At 41.2% G+C, this 3270-nt stretch overlaps 1 protein-coding gene across 1 annotated transcript; it reads left to right on the forward strand.

Annotated features, from left to right (window-relative positions):
- The first annotated feature begins 811 nt into the window (after positions 1-811).
- Positions 812-2641, forward strand: LOC309491783 (zona pellucida sperm-binding protein 3-like). Its single transcript, XM_082190813.1, has 8 exons — positions 812-1342; positions 1419-1540; positions 1620-1723; positions 1803-1980; positions 2053-2170; positions 2244-2320; positions 2393-2481; positions 2552-2641. Exons 1-8 carry the CDS (start codon positions 920-922, stop codon positions 2617-2619), a joined length of 1179 nt encoding a protein of 392 aa, XP_082046939.1. The 5' UTR covers positions 812-919; the 3' UTR covers positions 2620-2641.
- Positions 2642-3270: the final 629 nt, after the last annotated feature.

Here is a 3270-nt window from a genome sequence, read left to right on the forward strand (position 1 = left end):
TTACTACATTCGCCATGTTTTTCAGTATAGATATAGTTGGATATAAAAATCTACGGAGTTTGTTAAACATGCTTTAAACACCAACATTTATTTAAGCTCTTAATGTCCATTAATGAGCTTGTCTTTTGTTCATACTTGTTAATATTTTAAATTACATTTTTGTAGTAGACTGTTCAGATTATAGTCTTTTGGTGCTGACCAGCATATAGTATAGTTCAAGAAAGAATAAAGTCTACATTGAATCCACAAACACTCTGATCAACCTAAACATAACAGTTGTAATGGGGAGAAAACATATCAGTGAATCTATAATAAAATAATGTTATGATCCTGCATTCCTTTGGTTCTGAACTAAAATTCTCCATTTCAGTCCCTTGTGAAGATTGCTGTTGATGTGAGGGAAGAACGTTTGTAACAATCTAAACCTGAAACATACTAAACTTTGTTATTTTGAATAGTGTACAAATCTGTCTGTGGCCATGTTTCTGAATGAATAAAAAAGGAAGACACAAAAATACTTGGGGAATTGATCTATCATTTTGATATTTCAAATAAGCAATTATTTGGTTTAGCTATTAATAACATGCCCTTATATGGTACTTCATTTAGAATCAATGACTTTCACCTGTGTTATATTGACTGAGTAAATTGGCAGGTGCAGAGAAAAATGATGCTTGTCACGAGAGAGGTGGAGCCATTCTGATTGACATCTGCATAAATTTGGATGGTAGCACCCTAACGTGTCATTGAAACAAGCTTGGCAATAATGGGGTTTTGGCAGGTTGGCTTTGGATTGGTGTTGAGTCTTGCACTTGGATTTTCTGAAGCACAATGGAAAGCAGGAGCAGCAGATAATCAGAGTCCAAGCGAGTTTAAGCCTGGAACATTAGCTCAAGCTTCTCGACAGGCTGATTCCAGGATGTCTTTGGTTCCCAGTAACACAGTATTTGCACCACAAAGGTTTCCCGCTCAGTTTCCTGTCCAGACACCAGTCAGGACTGACTTTGGGAAGTCTTCTCAAGATCTTATGGGTGTTCAATTAAAAGAGCTGTTGCAGGGTCCAGTGGCGAAACTGACGTGGAGCTTTCCAAGTCTACCAGAGGAGCCACAGCAGCCAGACGTTCCTTTTGACTTGCCTTTTCCTGTTCCTGCCAACAGTGTAGCTGCTCAGTGTGGAGAGAATTCACTATATGTGGAAGTGATGAAGGACTTCTTTGGGACTGGGCACCCAGTGTTGTCCTCTGGCTTTACACTGGGAGGCTGTACTGCAACTGGAGAGGATTCTTCTGCTCAAGTGCTGATCTTTGAGTCTGAACTGCATGGATGTAGCAGCACATCAATGGTAAGGTTCTGTTGTGACAATCATAGGTATTCTGAACCGTCCATGTGACTGTTCTTCTATTAACCTTTCTGTTTAGGTGACTGAGGATGAGCTTGTTTATAAGTTCAACATTATCTACACCCCACAAGAGGCATCATATGGTAGTCCTATTGTCAGGAGCAGTGTTGCGGTGGTTGGTATCGAGTGTCATTATCCAAGGTAAGATTTTTGTTAACTCAGGATTGAAGAATATGCTATAATTTGCACTAAAAGGGGATTGATTGTTATACCTTGACAGAGTGTTTGATGTGAGCAGTGATGCCTTAATGCCCACTTGGATCCCATATGCCTCAACTAAGGTTGCAGAGGAAGTCTTTGTCTTCTCCCTCAAGCTCATGACTGGTTGGTGTAGGCCAAACAGATTTCTAGTATGCTTGTGAATCATCTGTTAAGACTTCTTTTTTTTTCTCTCTCTCTGCAGATGACTGGAGATTTGAGAGACCTTCTAACCAGTACTTCCTGGGTGACATGATAAATCTTGAAGCATCAGTGGGTTTGTACAGCCATGTTCCCGTCCGTGTGTTTGTGGACCGCTGCGTGGCTACTGCAGTCCCTGATGTTGCTTCTGTCCCCAGATACTCCTTTATTGAGAATAATGGGTAAGAGGTGCTACCTCATGTTTCCCAGCTTCCAGAAGGGTTGCGTGACTTCTAACTGTGTTCTGTTCACAGGTGCCTGGTTGATGCCAAGCTCACAGGCTCCACGTCTCACTTTATGCCCCGGACTCAAGGTGATAAGCTAGGGTTTCAGCTAGAGGCGTTCAGGTTCCAGCAAGCAGACAGTGGGCTGGTATGTATGTCTTGTAATTATGTGACCATTTGTATGATATGCTGCCATGGTGTACAAACAATTGTCTCTGCAGGTCTACATCACATGCATTTTGAAGGTGGCAACCTCTCCAAGTTCTGAACAGAAAGCTTGTTCATTCTCTGCTAATGGGTATGTTGCCTGCTAGATAAGTGTACAGGTAATTAGTTGCTTTAACTTAATTGAGGTTGTTTTCTTTTTCAGGTGGGTGTCTGCAGATGGTTCTGACCAGGTGTGTGGCTGCTGTGACACCACTTGTAGCATCAGAAGTGGAAGTGATCAGCTGCTTACAGGTTTGGTTTAACTCTGCTATCTTGTTGTTGTCATGCATGGCTTTAGTCTCACTAATCATTTGTTCCTCAGATCTACGCTGGGAAAGAGCATCTGTCGGCCCCATTGACGTTAAAGAATATGGCTATGGCCAAAAATAACTGAATGTCATGTGACTTCTGGTGATTAATAAATTTTTTATATAATATGTTGTAATGTCTTTGTTTTTACTTGCACAAATACTACACTTAAACATATTTATTCAGTTTACATTGTTTCTGTTCAGACTATGTATTGCTACTGACTTACAAAGCCCTAAACGGCTTAGCTCCAGTCTATTTAACGGATCTTCTATCACCCTATAATCCATCACGCTTCTTAAGATCACTAAATTCAAGGCTTTTGGTCATACCTAGGATATCCAGAACCACCAAAGGAGGGAGAGCATTTTCACATTTGGCTCCAAAAACTCTGGAATAGTCTTCCTGAGACTGTTCGTTGCTCAGACTCGCTCTCCCAGTTTAAAACTAAAGTCTCTGGACGCATCTCTTCAGCCAGGCATTCATATAATCCTACAGTTCAAACTACAATCTGGCCTCTAGCTCATAAATGCCAGAGGAGAACTGGCCCCCGACTGAGCCTGGGTTCTCCCAAGGTTTTTTTTTTCTCCATTAGGTCACCTGATGGAGTTTTAGGACACCATTAGGTCACTTGATGGAGTTTTTTGGTTCCTTGCCACTGTTGCCTTTGGCTTGCTCAGTTGGGGATATTTTGGGGATATTTTATCAATCAATAAATTCCTCTTGGAACAA

This window comes from Leuciscus leuciscus (genome assembly GCF_965113295.1).
Source record: "Leuciscus leuciscus genome assembly, contig: HAP1_SCAFFOLD_557, whole genome shotgun sequence".
NCBI lineage: Eukaryota > Metazoa > Chordata > Actinopteri > Cypriniformes > Leuciscidae > Leuciscus > Leuciscus leuciscus.

What these genes read in the sequence shown, in the direction of transcription:
- LOC309491783 (XM_082190813.1), top strand. Translation starts at nt 920, where the DNA reads ATGTCTTTGGTTCCCAGTAACACAGTATTTGCACCACAAAGGTTTCCC. An exon ending in GATGTAGCAGCACATCAATG is followed by an intron (nt 1,343 to 1,418) that starts GTAAGGTTCTGT and finishes CTTTCTGTTTAG; the next exon opens with GTGACTGAGGATGAGCTTGT. An exon ending in TCCTTTATTGAGAATAATGG is followed by an intron (nt 1,981 to 2,052) that starts GTAAGAGGTGCT and finishes TTCTGTTCACAG; the next exon opens with GTGCCTGGTTGATGCCAAGC.